Below are 19,934 nucleotides of genomic sequence, written 5' to 3'. Positions count from 1 at the left end.
ATAAAAACAAGATATTATAATTCGGAAAATAATATATTTTTGCGATATATGTAATTTTTTCAATGATTAATGACATATACAGAGTTTGGGGAAGAAATCAAACATTTTAAGAAATACTTTACATTAAATAACTGATAACAAGTGCTTTCTTCGATAATATATTTGTTCCAAATTAAATGTGTTATTAATGTGTTATAATTTATGCAATAGCTGGTTGCAACACGCGTAACGGAGGGTCAACACCTATTATCAACGTTGCAGAACGCCTTCACAAAGGCAATCAACATAGCTCTTCCAGAGCAACAGGATCAGTTACGATCTGATATGGCTAATCTACGTTCCAGTTGGGAACAATTGAGCATAGACCTGAATACAGTTCAAGCGAAAGTAAAATCGGTTTTGAGTCGCTGGGAGGATCACGCAGACACTCATAATAGATTTGCAAAATGGTTAGAGGAGAACGAGAGTGTTGTTAGAGGTTTTTTGGACACAAAGGGTGAATTCAGCGAGATGAAAACAATGCTCGAACGATATAAGCACATTCAAGAAGAAGTTTGCGATAGAAAATCCGACTTGGATCGCTTGATAGCAGAAGCAACGGAATTATTAGAATGGGCAAAGAACAGTATGATACTGAATGAAACTAAACAGCTATTAGATCGATGGAAGGCGTTGAGCGATCTTGTCGATGAAAGGAAAAAGTTAATAGAAAATGAAATACAGGAGTATAATGCATATCACATGGCTCTGCAGGAAACGGAGAAATGGCTGTTACAGATCTCCTTCCAATTAATGGCACACAATTCTCTCTATATCACTAACAAGGAACAAACAATGGAACAAATTAAGCAACACGAAACGTTATTAGCTGAAATCCAGAAATATCAAGAAGTGTTAGACGAACTCAAGCTAAAAGGACACGGTCAAATAAATCGATATGTTAGTTCGAATCCTGCTATTAGATCAACCATAGAGACACAATTGCAGAACGTGCAGGATAGTTACAATTCTCTGTTGAATACCGCTCTGCAAATTAAGAACAGATTGGCGGAATCTCTAGCCAAGTTTCAAGAATACGAGAACATTTTGGAGAGCATCATAAAGAATCTGGACACGCATGAAGTGGAAATGAATCAGGAACTGGGCGCTCCGCTAGACAACTTATCTTCTGCCAAACAAAGCCTCGAAAATGCTCGGACTCTGCATAATAAGCTGCAAGCCGAGAAAACTCGGTTAGCGTTAGCAGTGGAAGCCTGCGAAGCTGCGGCAACATGCGTTTCTAGACCTGGAAGTCCTCTTGATACACCACCTATTCAAGTTCCTGCGAGAGAAGTCGAAGTTAGGACAAGACTCGACGATCTCATTGATCAGGTATGCGTTTAAATTTAAATTTATTTATCAGTCAATTTAATACGATTAATAATTAATAATAAATTAATTAATTAATTTAATAAAATCAAAGAATGTTTTGATTCCAAGATCTTTATATTAGAAATATTTTTTATTATTCTTTCCATCTTTAAATTTATAGTGTGTGTTTTTTGATACAACATAAATTTATTTATGTTTATTATTAAAAAAATATAATGTATATTAATTTATTTCAAATTGTATTTATAAGTTATATTGTGTATTTTTATTATAAAATTGCCAGATGCAAACGCACTTAGCGAATGTGATGAAGACTGTAAGCGAGCTGGAAGAACAATCACATCAGAAAAAGGCTCTTCGTGCCTGGATCAATCAGCAACGAGCTCTCTGTGCCGAATGGAAATCACGACCGGCAAAATTGCGAGCGGAGGCTGCTCAGGCCGAGTTGCAAGCGATGAACGAGTTACTCACCAATGTGGGCGAACGTCGCACTCGTGCATTAACGGAATTATCGATTCAAGATAAGGACCAGGACATTGAAAAGGGATTGAATAAACTAGAGGCCGAGTTGATTGACGCTATCGCAGGGAAGCAAGCAGCACAAGATTTTATTCAGAAATACCGATTGCAAGTGCAGGATATTCAAGCATGGTTCGACAATCTATCGAAAAAGGTCGATGTAATTGAGAAAGGTAGCGGACTGACTATCAATCAAAAGATCTCGAATCTCAAGGACATCACAGCCGAGTTCGAATCTCAGGGACCAGAGAAACTGGCAGAGATCAAGAAGCTAGGCGACCAAGTAATGGACTCGGTCAGCAATTTGGACTCTCAGCAAATCGAAGAGCAAATCAAATCAGTGGAGAGACGTTACGCGGATATTAGCAAGAAGCTACAGAGAAAAGCCCAGATCCTGGATATGACAGTGCAGGGTATTGAAGCGACCAAGCGGGAGATCGAGGAGAATCGCGAATGGATCGAGCAAGAGAAGCAGCAGATGAAGATGCCTGAGCTGCTTGGCTTCGAGAGCAAACAGGCGGAAGAAAGGATCCTCGCTCTTAAAGTAAGGAATTTTTATGACATTTATTTGTTATTTTCACTTCACAAAATATTAATTACATATTAGTCTTTAATTAATATGTTATATTACATTCTTATGTATAGGCTATGTTGAAGAAAGCAGATGGAAAGCAGTTGGTCATAGATACCCTAGAAAAGAGGGTCGGTAATATGCAAAACGAATTGGAAACTAGCGAGCAGCAACAACTTGAAGCTGATACAAGGACTTTGCGCGGTGAGCAAATTGAGTTATGCGCCCTTTTAAGAGAAGAAATATCCGCTGTTAGTGTGGCGGCTGATGCACGTCGCAAATTAGAAGCTAATATCGAACAAGCTCGAAATTGGATAAGGTCCAAAGGCAACGACCTGAAAAAACTTAGCGGATATTTACCTCTAAGAGCTTCAAAGGTCGAGCAAGATATCATACAACACAGGAGACTGGAAGCGGACATCGAATCTTTTAACGAAGACAATCTTAAAGACATTCTTAAACAAGGGCATAACTTATTGAAGGATTGCAACGCAGAAAGTCGCGTTAAACTTCAGGCCCTCCTGGACGATCTGATTAAGGATTACGAAGAATTAAAGAAAGAGGCAAAGGAAAAGCAAGCCTCTTTAGCAGATCTTCTTCAGGGTCGCAAAGCCTTCGAGAACGAGTTTGACAAATGTCAACGATGGGTTAAGGAAGCTGAAGTGGCTACGTCTTCCGAATTACGACCTTCCAGTCTGGACATTCTCCATGAACAACTTGCTAAGGTATGATATGCGTTTATATTATATGCGTTTTAAACATAGGAATGATTATTTCCAAATTGGTTAATAAAATCATAATTAAAGATTTCTCTTTCTTTTTAGTATAATCGATTGAAAAAAGAGGCGCAAGAATATGGCGACGACATAGAAAAGATAAACCAACAAGGAAAATCAATCTTGCCGACTGTGAGTGACGCGGATAAACAGGAACTGAGCGAACAATTGAAAAACATGAAAGAGGCTCACGGACGAGTGGCAAATGTAATAAACGATAGAGCGATCGCGCTCCAAAAGAGTATAAATGAAGCTGAAGAAGCTGCCGCGCGAGTGGCAGAGGCAATTCAGTTTATGACAGATATTCAGAAAGAGCTGCAAGAACTGAACAAGCCCATAGGTGCTCGTATAGAAGACGTGGAAGGAATGTTAACTGCTTACGAAAAAATTCTTGACGACCTCAAAGCAAACAAAGCAAAATTATTCGATCTTCAATCCACTAATGTTGGAGATCTACATGGCGTGTTGGCTCAACAGGATGATCTAATAAGAGCTCTCGAAGCACAAATAGCAAAACTTCGCCAATTGCTATTACTGCGACAGCAATTTATTGCCTTAATCGCAGAGATTACTACTTTTATTATCAAATATACTGAAATTGTCCGCGATATTGAGAAATCCGGACAAACGACAGAGGAGAAGATTAAAAGGTAACCGCAACTACTGATTAGATAAATATGAAATCAAATAGTTGTGGGCAGCGTTTGAAATTTAATTATTTAAATTTTTTATTAATAATATTATTTATAAAACAATAATAAGTTTATGAATTTAACAGATATGACGACGCTATATTAAAGATTCAGGAATGCGAAGCCACTCTTGCAAGCGCAACGGACAAAGGACAGCAAATAGCGGCGGAAGGTTCAACTGTGGACAGGAACAACGTGACGGAGCAGCTTCAATCGTTAAAACAACAATTACAAGTCCTTCGAAGAGCAGTGGAGACGCAGAGAGAACAACATGAACTTGCGGCAGCCGAGCATAAAAAACTCGCTAATGAGTTGGCCGACATTCTCGACTGGTTTGAGAGTAAGGAGAAGGAAGTCAAGTCCAGACCGCTTCTGGCGAGAGACCCGACCAGCGTCGAGGCGGAATTGAAGAAACATCATTCTCTTTGTGCCGACGTGAACGAGTATCTCGATAAGATTAGAAATTTGAAGCAATCGGTGCGGCATGAGGAAGGAATGCCTGGATCCTTAAAAGAGATGCTGAGCGAGGCAATATCTCTCTTGACGTCTTTACCGCGAGAGATGGAGGAACGGGGACATTATCTCGAGAATAATATGCAGATGAGATTGAATTACGCCGTTCTTACAGATAAGCTTCATAATTGGGCTCGCGAGGCTGAAATTCGGCTAGAGAGCAACAAGGAGGGTCTCGACTTTGAAAACATTCTTAATGATCTGGAGGAGCATAAGGTGAGCAATTTTCTTTCGTTTTAGCTTCTCTTTCTTTTTAATTTTTTGGACTATTTACCATACCATACCATGTTACTCTTTTAGATATACTTCAGCACCGAATCTTCGATACGCGAGCTCGTGTCGCAACAAATTCAACAAGCGGCGGATAAAATCTGGCCTTCTTTAGACAGTTACGAGCAAGAGGAGCTGAGTGCTCAGCAACAACAGCACACTCAGTTGTTGAAGAACACTCTCAATACGGCTAAATCGCAACGTTCACGTTTGGAACAAGGCGCGGAGATATGGAGAGATTATACGCAGAGCTTGGAACGTGTTCGTTCTGTTATTAGTAGAACCAGATTCACGGATGAACCAGTCACCACATTAGCTGGATTACAATTCAATATTCAGAAAATTACACATGTTCTCAATGACATTCAGGTATGTTAAAAAATAGCAGAAACCAAACAATTATTTTCCTCATTTTACTGAATTTTAAAAAATTGTGTTGAATTTTTTGTTAAGTATTATATATAACTTAAATTTATATTAAATTCATATTAAATTCATATTTAGATGTATTTATAATGAAATCTTTTTATATGTGTATAAAATAAATAAAAGAGAACATTTCATAAATATTATATTAAATTCTTATTTATATACGATATGTTTATCTTGGAAAAAAAATTATGAAAAATTATGAATAGATTATACTGTATAATATATTTGATTAAATATTAATGCTTTTCTTATATTTTCCGTAGAATCAACAATTTGAGCTGGATCTTTTAAACGAACGTGGACAAGAGGTTCTTCAACTCGCAGACACCAATAATAAAAAAGCAATAGAATCGCAGCTTTCGGAGATCAGTACGGAATGGCAGGAATTAGTTTCGGGTTTTGAAGGACGTAGGAATGCTCTCGATGCTCTTTCACAGCATTGGGAAAACTTGGAAGCGCAATGGATTCTTATCGAAACGAAATTAACCGCGATCGAGGAAAAGAACAAACTTATAGATACAGTGATACGATCGAAGCAGCATTTGCAGGATATCATTAAAGCATTGGAAGTAAGTATAAATGCTTCTTATATTATAATTAATTATAATTGTTCTAATAGGTGAAGAAACTCGCTATATAATTATAATAATAAATATCATTACAATAAATCATTACAATAATAAATGCAATTGTCATTAAAATTGTATTGCATCAGAATAATTAAGTTCTACGAACTTGAATTGATTGCATAAAGAATAATAGCTAAAAATATTAAAAAATTGGGTCAAGCGTGTTCTAGTTATTATTATATTATGCAGAAATATAAAACTGCTTGCAATAATATGCACGTCACGCAAGGCATATTTTTGATCCTTTAAATGTTACACGTACACACAGACACACATTTTATGTGAATACATATTCTTATCGATTTACCCTGTGCCGACACGGCACAGATATACAATTAGTTCTGTCTTTCTCTCTTGCCGATGCACCCTTTATAAATGCCAAACGTGTCAGACTAGCACAGCCAGGCACCACAGGTGCTCGGCCCTCCAAAACTATCTATTTTAGTCGCTCACGAATTATCAAATGGTGAACGTTCCGTGGAGAATCGGCATAGCATTTTTATTTCTATAAAAATATTTATTTTTACAGATATATATATATATTTTATCACAAATTGCTGCAATTTAGAATTTATAACACACTTGTGAAATTAAAATATTTATTAAACTTTATTATAAAAAAAAACTGCTTCTCGGACAGGGTACAAATTGTTGTCGATGATGACAATTAACAAACTTTCTGATCTTGTTGTGAACAGGAACTCGTAATGGAAACAGAAAAACTTAAACCCGCAACGGAAGAAGTGAAAAGCTTAGCAGAAACTGTGCTTACTTATCTCGCGGCGTTTTCAGAAGAGTCGGCACGAAATCTCGAGGAACGCCTCGAGAAATTGCAGAAATTCACCGAATCGTGAGTTAAAATGCATCTTTTATTCTGTTTTTATAAATATCTGTTCGGTATGGACCTCAGCACCATCTCAAATTTAAGGCCAGTCTCGATGAGATCGTTCAATATTTTATTTTAATTGACAATTTAAATATCAATTTGACATAATTTTAATAGGTCAATATTAAGAAATAATAGAAGAAATATAATTTTGATATTTAATATTTATTATTTTAATATTTATTTTTTTTATATTTTTGTGTTAGAATAATATTTTTATTCTGAGAGAGAGAGAGAGAGAGAGAGAGAGAGAGAGAGAGAGAGAGAGAGAGAGAGAGAGATTCTCTTCTGCCCCCTCTCTTCTTCTATGTATATTTCATTTTATAATTTATACATTAAAAATATAACAAATAATATATTCCGAATTTACAAAGTTACTTACAAAGTATTTTCAAATATTATAATCTTTCTTTCCCAACATTACATCATGATTTTGAGAATAGAATATTTAATAATAAAATACTTTTTAATACATACTTTACTTAATATCCAAAATATAAACTTGATTTTTTAATTTAATTTTCAGTTTAGAAGTTTTTGCATTGCATTTGTATCATTATTACAATTTGTAATTTTATATAGTTTATAAATTAGTACATTTAAATTACTTTACGATCTTCAATGGCTGACAGCGGTGCTACAGAGGTTCTTTTACGAGCAGATTGGCATGTGCATGCATAAATGTTTGCATTTGAGGCTTCTGCTTATATACACTTTCTTTTAATTTTATATATATCCATTTCTATTTCAGCAATTCTATATTTCATCTTTATATTTTTACTGATTATCAGTATTTATAATATTTCATTCACAGGTGATCTCATCGTTTTAATGGCATATTATATATTAGATATTGTTTTAGTTGTTAACATATTATATTAAAAATAATAATCAAAATAATGGAATCTCATAACAGCGCCTCTCGAAATAGCGCGCGCAAAATCCCTTCCATACATCTTAGACGTATGTTAGTAGAGTAAGTAGAGGGGATAACGGTTTAATTGCGTATTTATCTTCCGACAATATACTGGAAAATAATGTGACAAAACGTCATGACCCTGAATTTCACGGAATGAAGTAGGGGAACCTTATTATTGCGTTCAAAGCCCCGAACAGCGCGCTATTAAGAGGTTCCACTGTATACAAATCCACATATATACAGGGTGTCCGGTAATAGTCGCATCAACCGTCGTGTGCAGGTAGAGCTAGTTAAACCGAGTAGAAAAGTCCTCTACCATTTTGCGATATTCTCAATAATAAGAGAGAAATAAATTAAAGAAAATCAGCCAATTCGCGCGATGATAAGCGTGCGGCGAGAAGAGACAGCCCACTCGGGGGTCCAGAGTTAGCGCTACTCGTATGGAGTTACTGTCTTTTGTAAAGCGCTCCTCCCCGCTTCATCGCGCGCTTAGCAACCGTGTAACATTATACTGGTTCTTTTCGCCACATGCTTAGTAACGACATAAAACTGGGCTGTCTCTTCTCGCCGCCGTCACGCGAATTGGCCGATCTTTATTAATTAATATCTCTCTTATTATTGAGAATATCGCAAAATGGTAGAGGACTTTTCTACTCGGTTTAACTAGCTCTACCTGCACACGACGGTTGATGCGACTATTACCGGACACCCTGTATATGTATGTATGTACAACACATACATACATACATGTGTGTGTATATATAACTATACATATATGTTTCTTTGGACATTGCACATTTAAAGAAAGATTTTATATGTATATATGTGTATATAGTTTTAGAAAAATTTAAATTTAAATATTGCATTTTTCTTCATAAATGAAAATCAACAAACCGCAACTATATGCTGTAGTTTTTGGCAAAGTTTTTCAAGAATATTATTTTATCCCGCGTCTACTTTAAATTTAAATAATTGTCAAAACATGGCATAAACAATCAATCAATTCACAAAGTTAATAAAGTCATTTCGTCAATTAATTAAAAACCTAAAAAATACAATATAAATTATTTTTGAATTCTAACGCAATACAATTATTTTAGAATAAACCGTAATATTATAAATTAGTAACAATGATTGTTTTAAAAACCCATAAAAATACCATAATGTTTAAAGAAAAATAATAGCTTCTTCTTTTTTCTTCTTTTTTGTCTTCTTCTTTTTCCGCCTCTTTTTCTTCTCCTTCTTCTTCTTCTTTTTCTTCTTCTTCTTCATCTTCTTCTTTTTCTTGATCCTGTACATAGAAAAATAATAGCGAGAAACAATTTCGTGAAAATTATTAAAGCAAATTTTCAACTGATTCATATAAAGCCGCATAATTAACTTTTAATACCGCGAAAGTTAAATCACAAATCTTGACATTTAATCAAAATCGCCAATATTCATCGATCCATTGCTGCTTCATTACACACATCGCATTATGTCACCGCCAAATTCATCATATGACGTAACACGCTGATGTTACACGTCGTGTAACACTCGATATAGGAAGGTCAGAGCCAAGGAAGGTCGTATGCATTCCCAGAGGAAAATGTGTACGGCCCCTCTACCCATACTTTTTGTCGTCTGGTGTATCAATTTATCCAGTCATATTCGTGTCGGCATCCACGATACGTCGCGCGCGATGCTTTAGTTATACAATTGCATTCATCTTTCGTTACCGGCATATCATCGATGCTAATCGAGCGTTTAAATGCTGACATTTGAAACGGACAACGCATGCGATGTGCATGTTGATGTTTTGCCAAGTGACGAATCGCGCCGTCAACGTATAACGTCTTCGTAGCATTCATTACATTATATGTAATCCCACGTGTGTTGCCTACTGTCAATGTGCGAGTGGCATAATTTTTGTTTGCACGCGAAACAGAACTCGCGAATAAGAAAGTGTTGTAGATATTGCTATTTGGACAGAAATGAGCTTACACTTTGGGAAACACGGTACTTGCAAAATTATTATTATTTACATTAAATGTCAAGAAGGAGAAAACGAAGAGAGAAAAAGAGACGATTATATAAAAATAAATATGCAAAACGCAACAAAATATATTATTATATGATATCAGCAAATGACGTATGAGAGATAAATTGAGAATGACTTGTAATTGTGAAAAATAAGAGAATAGTTAAGTTTTATATTTTCATACTTTAATGAAAAAATTTTTTAATACTTAAAAATTTAATTTTTGAGTCCTGCTAAAAATCTTATTCAAAATTTTTCCTATTTCCATTATTGATTAATAATTTAAAAAGTTATTTATAGAATCCGTTATACAAAAATGTTATATATAGATAGAAATTGATCTGAAAAATCGTATTTATACTTATTAACTATCATATATTTTGTAAAGTAATTTAACATCGGAGTGTCATCGATACACACGCAGTTCGCTGGCCGATCACAGAATGCATCTGATGCCAATCGAATGAGCTAAATATAAGTATGATACGCGAGACAGAATCAAACTGCTTCTAAATTATGTATTATAACATACCGCGTAATATATACAATGATGTATCTATTCTTATGTAATAGGATGTGCCATAATAGTCTGGTAAATTTGGTTCGCATTAGCGCATGCAAATAAATTAATTTTTTTTTATTAATAATACATACAGACAAGTTATCTTAATAATTGAAATGGGCTATACTTTTTTTCCAAATAAAAAGTAGTAGAAAAAATGTTACACTGGTTAATGTAATCTATTTAATATGATTATATTTTTTTTTAAGAATGCATTGATACATCGACAAGATATAATTGCACTATTTTTTTAAATGCAATTATAGAATTCTTTTTATATAAATTTGTTCTCCTTATTATCTATTCACTATGTACTATTTTTTATTCTCCTTATTATTAATTGTAATATAACAGGGTCAAGCTGCTTAATTACATTACTTATACAGACTACCTTTTATTAATTACAATCTCTTAATTTTTTCTGAGATTTTTTGAAAAAAAATTGATTATTTAAAAAAAGAACACGAATTAAAACTAGTTGTTGGAATATAGCTATTGAAAAGCTTAGCAATATAATTAAAAAAATATTTAACAATGTAAGGAAATATTTAGAATATCATGCTACATTTAAGCATTTAATGTAATAAAGATAAGATGTAAACTCTAATAATATCATAAAAATATTGACTTTTCGATTTTACCTTAATATTTTTAAGTAGAATAATGAAACAATAATTTATAAGTAGAATAATAAAACACAAAATTGCAATTTTCTATAATTACATTTAAAAAATAGTGCAGTTGCATCAGTATACATTCTTGGAAAAAAAATTACAGAACGATAGATTATACAGGATAGTGCAATATATTTCTGTATCATTTATTTCTATCTGATAAAAAGCTATAATTTATTTCAATTATTAGAATAATTCTATAAATAGAATATTTCACATATTTGAACGTAGTTTTCTTAAAAACCGTTCGAAAAAAATGTCATAGGCAAATTAAACAATTTTTTACGTGCTATTGTGACTTTTATATTACTTTTATGCATTTTTGTGTAATGAATGCAGTTGCAAAATGCAATTATATATTTTTTAAATAGATACTCTTAAAGATATGCAATTCTTTATCATTCATTATTGGAAAGATGTACCTACAAATTGTTAGTTTAGAGTTTAATTTGATTTTATGTTTATAAAACAGCATTTGGTTCTTTATGTGGCGGAGTTATTTGTACTTGCTTATCTCTGTACAAATGTTTACACATATTAACGGTTCTATCATGTTTATAAATATCAATCATTTTCAATCATACCTACTCAATAGATATTTTGTAATCAACCTCTTACACATATACATACATTAAATCGTGCAATCAATTCATCATCGATCGTAACATCCAAACACAATCAATATAAAATCATGTTATTTATAAATCCTGAAAATATAAATTTGATAACTATTTTTGCTTTGTGTAATAAAAATTTATTTAAATCCCACTGTTTAAATCAAGTTGTGAAACAACTTATGAAACAAGTTTCATTCTATATTTATAATATTTGTATGTATTTATATCTCTTTCTTTCAGAGATATATTTAAAATAAAAAATATATTAAAATATATTTTTAATAAAAATTAATAAATTTTATTTACACATCATAAAAAGAATATATGTATAAAAAATATTCATAGAAACTCTATATACAAATATTTACATTACAAAAATAAGTTCTATGAGAATGTATAACTTTTATACATTATTTTATGCTAATTTTTATTATAAATATATTTTTTTATATCAAATAATTACCGTTCATAACTGACTTTTGATTTTCCACGTTTGATTTTTTCTTTTTTTTTTATTATATATTTTCTATTTTTCTTCCTTAGACTAGTTATTTAAAAAAATCTATATAAATTGGCATAAAGTAATGTAAAAATTATATACATGTTTGTATTATGCAACTTTTGTTTCGAAATCGTTATAAAAAAATATATAAATACAATATTTATATAAAATCTCTATAAACATGTAATTATACAAAGATTTATTCTTTCTAACAATAAACTTTTTTTATGAATATTCTATTAAATATCATTTTGATTAATTCAAATTCTCTCTCTATTATATTTTTATTAATATAATTTTTATCTTGATTTTGCACTTAGGTTTTTATATATTTTTCAGTAATTTGCCACTAGTTTTTTTTTTTTTACAAAGATAGAAAAAACTGGAGAAAAAGTCTATATTCCAATCAAATTAAATCGATAAATTTTTTACATATTCATCTTTATTGCACAGTATATTTAATCGGCACTGTGACTATCATAATGAAATGATACGAGTCATGAAAACAATTCCATAATAGTATGGCGATTGAAATTGTGAATGAAGATTACAAACACAAATATTATCGTTCAAAAAATGTCTAGATATATAAATCATAAATCTTTGGAGATATAAATAAAAATAAAAATAAAAATTATATTCCTTGATAAATAAATAAAAAATATATTTAAAATAAAAATTAATAAATTTTCTTTACATATCATAAATATACTTATACTTATAGAGAAATTCTGCATATAAATACATTTACATAACAAAGATTACAAAAGTTAGTTTTATATAATGAGAATGCATAATTTTTACATTTTAAGCAGATATAAATCAAGATAAAAAAAATATAAAAATATAATATATGAATAAAAAATATAAAAATATAACACAAAAATAATCGGAATCGATGGAAATATTATTTAATAAAAAATCCATTATTAAAAAAAATCGATTCTTGGGAAAAAACAAATTAAGAAATTTATTCCATCCAACAATCGATATTTTTTTTTTTTTTTAATAATCAGTTTTCTATGAAATCATCATTAACAATCGATTCGAATCTGTAAATGTTCTTACAAAACACATGTGTCATGTTTTTTTTTATTATGTTTTATTATTCAAAATTACTTCACATTAAATCATCTCCCTAAACCTTCCGTAATTCATCGGTTTCGCATCTTTAGCCGATTATTCTTAGGATGTCGTTCTTGGCTAGTTGAGCCGGTCTTAAGACCAGGCCGCATGCGTCGCGGCGCCTCGCCAAGGCGTCTCGACGGAGAGAAGCCTAGCTTCAGCGACTATATCCTTCCAATATAACGTTTCGAACTACGAACGCTGCTGTTTAGCTTGATAGTGCCGCGCCATATTGTTGTCCGAATAAACGCGAAGACAAGAACGAGGATTATTAAAGAAAAGATAAGCGAAAAAAAAGAGAAGAGAAAGTGAGAAGTTTGCATTCAGTTCGCCATCGATTATTATAAACGCGAAAACGCGAATATATCGCATATGGATACATAGGTACACATTGTTAACTTATCGAGCCTCGTTATGATTATGAATATCGTGTATAGAGAAATATTAGTAAAATAGAAAGAGATAAAGGTGACTTCATTCAAATTATCGTTGAAGAGAAATTTTTATGACACCTATGTATATATATGATAATCAACGAAATATCATAAAATCGCTCAATCTGGTGATCGTAATCAGGATTGATTGCGCGATCGATCGAAATCGTTGTGAATTATATGAAATCGAACCTATAACAGATTATTTATCATTTTGCATTCGACACATAGATCACCGTATGCGAATATTAATACTTTTAAGAAAGAAATTCATTAATCATAAATTTAATCCGGCTATTGTGGCACGCAATTTATTTTACTTTACTTTGTCTCAATTTATAGAATTTTTATATAATTATGCAGATATAAAACTGTTACTCTATAAATTTGAACAAGTTTCTCGCGTGAAGGGTCCACGTGTTTTTTACGTATTACGTAAAATAAAATTATTATTATATTTAGCAAAATTGCATCTATTGACCGATGATCACATCTATTTAATTTGGTGTGATGATGTCATCGTGTGAAAAGAATCTACAAAAAAAGTTGTGCGCAGAAATCGACATTGACATCGAGAAACTTAGTGATTGTGTATTTCGGGACAAAAATCAACAAGAATATAGTCATTATATATTATATATTAATTAAGAGATTATGATGTAACGCGATCGTAACAGAATAATAAATCAATTTTAGCAAGAATAGACTATGAAAAGAAACAAAGTAAAAATCATAATAAATTTTAAAGCTATAAATTTTGCAAAAGTCTTTCGACAAGCAAAAGTATATATATTACAATCGTTGAAAAATTCGTTTTAACGTTACTTGATCGAAATTATACATTTTTTCGAAAGGACGATGACAGCATACGAGTTCTTAGCAGATGACATCAACACTTAAATTATTTATGACTTATGTTGACTGTATAACTAGTTAACATAAAGATCATATGCTCACACTATTTCTATGTTTTAAAAACAAGACTATAAAAAAATAAGAAATATTTTTGTGTAGCAAATAAAATTTAAAAAATTGCATTTATATTATAATTAGCTTTACAAGAATCGATATTTTATTTGTAATCTTCGATACTTTACTGATTTTTTATTGATTTTTCTGAATAATTCATTCGATAAAAAATGATTAGAAAAAAATAAAATCCAAGGAATAATAATATTTTGCTTCGAGGCGCGTTAATTATTGTTGTTTTCTGTTTAATATTAAATAAAATTAAAGAATTTGTGAAGAACTCTGGAGAAATTGCGCGCAGCATCTTCTAATAGTATCTTCCTCGCAGTGTTGCATAGTTAGCTAGGTTCCCGTTGGTACATACTTTCTTTATCTACTTTTAGCCAAGGCTGCCCCAACTCTGCGACTTCGCCTGGGATCGGGCCAGACGAAAACACAGCGACACGCGCGCATTTCCGATTCTAAATCCGTCTCACCTCGCCGCAAATAATTGCTCTTAAAGTTACTCATTTCGTGACATCTTTTTTACGCCGATCTTTAATGTAACATATTTACGCCTCCAACTTGTATTTATATAGTTATTGTCGACAATACAAATTATTTCCAAAATTACTATACACTATATCACACTCAATTTTTATAATCCAATAATTTTTATAAAAAATCCGTTAATTTTTTATAATTAATGGCATTCATTCATCCAATTCTTTCTATCGGGAGAAATATTATAGAATTAAATATTTTAGTCTCATTGATATAGTTTTATTTAAATTAAAAATCTTCCTTTAAACGTCCAATTGTATTTATTTATATTATTATATGCATTCAACGTGCTTATTGTATGTGATAAAAGTATATTTTTAAGAGCCGCTTCTTCAATTTCTGCGAGAGAAATTTTATGCCATTCACTCAAAAAGTCACTGTCTGAATCGTCCTTTCAGACTCGTTGACTCGCTTCGTGACAAGTCCGAAAAGGCGAGCAAAGACTTGGAGTCGTTCAACAACATCGAGCGTGAGATCGAGCGGTTGCGAAAACGTTTGAACGAGGCGCGCGAGAGCGCCTCGAATTTATACGTTTACGGCATCGATCAAGACGCAATTGAGGCTGAACTAGGCGAGTTGCATTCGCAAGTCGAGGACTTCGTCGACACCGCGAAGAAGTTCTCAGGAAGCATTAAGGCGCGGTACCAAGCTAGCCAGCAGCTGGTACCAAGCGACATAACCCAGCATCTGACTGCACTCGAACTCTGCGCCGAGGCGACAGCACAGACGATGGAGGAAAAGCAGAGGGAACAGAAACGTGCCAGGACCACCAGGTCGGACTATCTGGCCGACGTGGATGAGGTGCAGGCATGGATCCAGCAGGCTGAACTCAAAGTACAAAACAGATCGATCGAGCCGGCCGTCCTCAGGGAGCATCTGAGACAGATACAGAATGAACTGGGCACGATTAGCGACAAGCTCGAACGACTGACGAGAAACGGGCAAACTATCATCAAGAACACGAAGGATGATGCTGAGAAGGAGCTGATCAACAACACAATCGGCAATCTCACCGAACAGTTGGCGCAGATCAGAAGCTGGCTGGAGGAGAAGAAACAAATAGTAGGCGACACCCTAGACGCCTGGCAGAGGTTCCTCACTCTTTACGAGGAGGTTAAAGCATGGACGGAGGAAAAGAAACAGTTTCTAGTCGAGCCGCTCAAGCTCAGCACTCTTGTGCAATCCAGACAAAGACTGCACGAATACTCGGTACGTGAAGAAATAGCCATTTTTCGCGTCCTAGGACACGTGACGTGATATTCAGATGATACTATCTTCATTTTATAGACGGCGGTCAAGAGCTGCAAGCAGGTGAACAAAAATCTTAGCGATATGGGCAGAGAATTAGAAAATATTGGTCAGGTAACCAGCGTAGGTAATTTGCCCGAAAAGCTGACTGAGGCAGAAGAGGGCAAAGTACAGGTTGAGGGTCAGCTATTGGAAAGGGTTAGTAAATAGCGCTGTTAAATTAAATAATTTAAACAATTATCAATTAAATCAGTTAAACCGAAAGTCCCCGTATTGCAGAATGCATTGCTACAAGAGGCCAGCGAAGAATGGGAGCAATGTGAGAGGAAGATGAAGGATGCGCGAAATTGGATGGAGAAGACTAAGCAGACATTGGAGTCGCCGCAGAACAAGAAGAAATCGTTGCGCGATCAACACGCGATCCGCGAGAAAATGCTTAGCGACATCGCGATCCAAAAGACAAAGATCACAATCTCGGTAGAGAAGCTCGAGGTGCACTTTAGGTCTGGCATCGGAGGCGATAATCGATTGAGAAATTCCGCTGACGATTTGATCGCCGAACTCAACGCTCTTCACAACACCGTCAAAGAACAAACGAGTTCCCTGGAAGCCTGTTTAGCACAGATAGATCAATATCAACAGGTTAGGAATGAGAAAAAGGGCCAATCGACCTTTCGTTTTGCTTTGACCACAATCATTCGCAATCATTCTCTTTTCCTCTGTATCGCGAGCGAAAGATTGTCTTGTTTTCGTTTCAGGACATTCAACAGTTGAGACAATGTATCGTGCAGACGGAGCAACAACTGAGAACAGTGCTCAGCCCAACATATATGACGAACGATCGAGAGAAGGCTTTCCAAGAGCAACAGGTAGGCAAACCTTCTTTCCATTACTTGCACAAATGCGCTATAGCAGCAGTTAATTTTTGCAATTTAATGACATTTTCGATACCAACTCGAAACCACCACCAGGAAAACGCGTTCCTTTATATAGTTCTTTGCATTATTGTACACGCTATTGTCGGAGGTATTCTCTGCATTTTCACGTGGGCGGTTAGGCAAATTTTTTTTTTATTTAAAAATAGCACAATCAGAATGCACAGTAATTTCTAACTAACCGTCGATCGAGCCACTAACCACGTATAACTAGAACAAATTTCCGAGTTATTTGCCATTTTATCTTATCAGAAAGGCAGAATAAAATCTATGTTTCTAAAACAAATTCCATAAATTTAATGAAAAAAGAATATTATCGGATAACATTTTTTTCAATACAAAATGCTATTAGAAAATGGCCAATAACTATATGTGTAAATAACTACCAGCGAAAACATCTGGATGAAACATTTTCATCAAATTTAAAATCGAATAATTGAAATCATTAATTTGTGTGAAGATGTTTCTGGCTATATGCATACTATATATCCATCTTTCATTTCATATCCTACTTTTCTTTATGTATATACCTTATTATTGTGTTCTCATGCATCAAAACTTTATAAAGAATCACTAAATAAATCAATATATTAAATTTATCAAAACCTTTATTTGTTAATCCAATTCTTTGTTGCTAATTGCGCTATTAAATTTTTAATAAATTACCAACCTAACGCATAATTTTTTAAATTTCTAATTAAAATTTTTTAAACTACATGCTATATCTTACTATCACAAATAACTATATCACCTATTATATATATAATAGTTATTGAATTTGCCTATCCTACGCTTTTTGTAATAAGCAATGCAAAAATTGGAAATTGATTATCTCTCCTTTATAATAATAATTCACTTATTAGCGAATTGAAAATTAAATCTTGAAAATTTTCGGTTTCACGTGTTCGTCATGGTGGTACATTATTTACGAGGTATTGGTTGGTATCATGTTCTAACTATTTTGTTTCGTTTCTTTCTTTCTCACATTTATGTATACACATAATCCACTTCACAGACGTACGTATATACCTTAATTCCTAAACTTATTTGAACTTGTACCATTGTTCTGAAGGAGATTACTTGATTTTGCTTGTTTTTCTGTGTTTTTTTTCTGGGATTTTTATTATTTTACCTAATAAATATATATTATATATTAGTTTACTTCATTACACACGCGTATACTACATTTTAGTATATATATTCGTTCTCACATGTATATATTATATGTGTGTACACAGGCACATGCGCGCGCGTGTGTGTATCTCTTTTGTTTGTGTGCGTATATATCAATCAACGTAAATAAGCAATCACGCACATACGCCACTGATGTTTTAGGATGAAAGACCGTAGCAAACCGCGAAGTATTATCGCACATTCACGTAAAATGTGTCATGCACCGTTCGCATATATACACATTCCTTATGTAATCTTTGGACCTTTACCTAACCTAGAAAAAAGCATTTAAGAGTCACACAAAAATCAAGTGACCTCCGGTGTCAAGAAGCGTGTCGAGATCATGCGAGACACACACAGACAGAATGTCCAAGCCTTCTATTCTTACAATTTATATTGGATTTTGTTTATTATTATTTCGTTGCTCATATATTACCAATTATTTCATTTATGAATTTTTCTTTGCTATATTTCCTATTCCTTTACACCTATCGCTACTTCCAACAATTGCCTGTTGCTACTTTATCTGTCACTATCACGTCCTTTTATCTCACCACCTTTTCGTTATCGTATTTCGCCTCTCTTGCTCATCATTGTCTATGTCGTCCTCTGGATCGCTACTTGGGATCATCATCATTATCCTCATTTATCATCATTTCTGATCGTCACTTCTTTTACTCTCTATACTCTTCTTCTTCCTCAACATCCTTATTTCTTATTCCCTTTCTTTCGCTCGTTCGACGTGTTATGTGCTCTCATTTTGCGTTTACGATTCTAAACGCGATTAGACCTACCGTGAGAAAATCAAATCCTTGCAAAGTAAAATTCAGGCGCGCACTGAGAGATCTAAACTAATCGTGCAACGAGGGACACCGGACTTAGAACCCTTAGACCCATGATAATAAAGATCTACTGCCGTTGGACAAGTCTGATTGTCATTAACTTGGTTAATTAATTATACGAATCAAATCGCTTGTCTAGTCTTAAGTTTTATATAAACTTTATTTGCTACCGCGTGACAATCGAAGAATAACGATGACGATAGCGGCCCTATGTCAAGTTCTATATGCTTAAAACTTGATCAGAGGCAATATTAACAACAAAGACAAACTAGTAAAAATATAATGTGAAACTTACATCTCTTCGTCGTCAACGTTTCTCGATAAAATCAAGCGATTATGTTTTCAATATCACACAACTTTTCTAAGTAAGAGTTTTTATCGATCACTGATTTTCTATAATAATAGATTTTCGCTCCACGAAATTTTGAACGAGATTATATTACCTTTGATAAGAAAAGAAAAAAGAATTTTTTGTGTTATCATGTACATGAGCGCGCGTCTTTCGTCCTAAATAGCCACACAATATAAGTAAGGGAAATAAAAACCTACTTATTGGTATTCGAGTATATTCATTCACGAAACCTATTCAGTTGACTTACTAGATTCAATAGAGATTTTTCGATACCCGCTCAAATAAATCTTACAATTAGCTTTAGAAATAATATCTGTCCCTATCCCACAATGAATATAAAAAGAATCCTCGAAATTGATA

General features: G+C 33.3%; 1 protein-coding gene across 10 annotated transcripts in view; it reads left to right on the top strand.

Moving 5' to 3' along the window:
• The window catches only part of Msp300 (Muscle-specific protein 300 kDa), a 106,170-nt gene that overhangs the window by 39,195 nt on the left and 47,041 nt on the right, over positions 1-19,934 (top strand). For 8 of the 10 annotated variants that reach the window (XR_014426093.1, XM_083046631.1, XM_083046628.1 and 5 more), the window contains 12 exons: positions 211-1,371; positions 1,655-2,434; positions 2,536-3,186; positions 3,286-3,887; positions 4,016-4,658; positions 4,743-5,081; positions 5,408-5,713; positions 6,472-6,623; positions 15,423-16,233; positions 16,312-16,470; positions 16,552-16,914; positions 17,031-17,141. Coding sequence is in view for 9 of the 10 variants with exons in the window: in XM_083046631.1 (XP_082902757.1) it covers positions 211-1,371; positions 1,655-2,434; positions 2,536-3,186; positions 3,286-3,887; positions 4,016-4,658; positions 4,743-5,081; positions 5,408-5,713; positions 6,472-6,623; positions 15,423-16,233; positions 16,312-16,470; positions 16,552-16,914; positions 17,031-17,141 (6,078 nt within the window). In the remaining variant the exon portion in view is untranslated. Of the gene's footprint in view, positions 1-210; positions 1,372-1,654; positions 2,435-2,535; positions 3,187-3,285; positions 3,888-4,015; positions 4,659-4,742; positions 5,082-5,407; positions 5,714-6,471; positions 6,624-15,422; positions 16,234-16,311; positions 16,471-16,551; positions 16,915-17,030; positions 17,142-19,168; positions 19,781-19,934 lie in introns of those variants that run through there. The other 2 variants (XM_083046633.1, XM_083046632.1) reach the window with 1 other exon arrangement.

This window comes from Prenolepis imparis, unplaced genomic scaffold (assembly GCF_030444845.1).
Source record: "Prenolepis imparis isolate NDT839.2.m4 unplaced genomic scaffold, iyPreImpa1.0 SCAF_9, whole genome shotgun sequence".
In the NCBI taxonomy this organism is placed as follows: Eukaryota; Metazoa; Arthropoda; class Insecta; order Hymenoptera; family Formicidae; genus Prenolepis; species Prenolepis imparis.
This window is presented reverse-complemented; position numbering and strand designations above follow the sequence as displayed.